At 65.3% G+C, this 262-nt stretch overlaps 1 protein-coding gene across 1 annotated transcript in view; it reads right to left on the bottom strand.

Moving 5' to 3' along the window:
• Nucleotides 1-53: 53 nt before the first annotated feature.
• ETH_00042985 (SET domain-containing protein, putative) overlaps nucleotides 54-262 on the bottom strand; it is a gene marked incomplete at both ends in the record, with an annotated part of 560 nt that continues 351 nt past the window's right edge. Inside the window, one exon of the mRNA XM_013374488.1 lies at nucleotides 54-262. Coding sequence (XP_013229942.1) covers nucleotides 54-262 — 209 coding nt within the window.

The following is a 262-nucleotide window of genomic DNA, read 5'->3' as shown; positions in this document are numbered from 1 at the left end:
AGCTAGCCACGGCTAGCCGCAGCCAGCCACAGGCAGCCGCAGCAGGCGCGCACTTGTTGAGCTGCTGGGCGAAGGTGGTGAGCTTGTGGAGGGCCCTCTGGAGCTCGAGCTTGCTGGCCACGCGGACTCTGTCGATTTCCATGAAGGAATGGAACTCCGTCGGAAATTCAATTTCGAGGCGAACGCCCGGCGGCAGCAGCAGCGAAGACTCGAGGGCCTCCGAGTCCAGCGTCCACAGCGACTCCGCGCGCAGGTCCGCCAC

This window comes from Eimeria tenella, genomic scaffold, assembly GCF_000499545.2.
Source record: "Eimeria tenella Houghton genomic scaffold, Eth_scaff2089, whole genome shotgun sequence".
In the NCBI taxonomy this organism is placed as follows: domain Eukaryota; phylum Apicomplexa; class Conoidasida; order Eucoccidiorida; family Eimeriidae; genus Eimeria; species Eimeria tenella.
The sequence above is the reverse complement of the archived record's forward strand: the minus strand, read 5'-3'. Positions and strand labels throughout refer to the sequence as shown.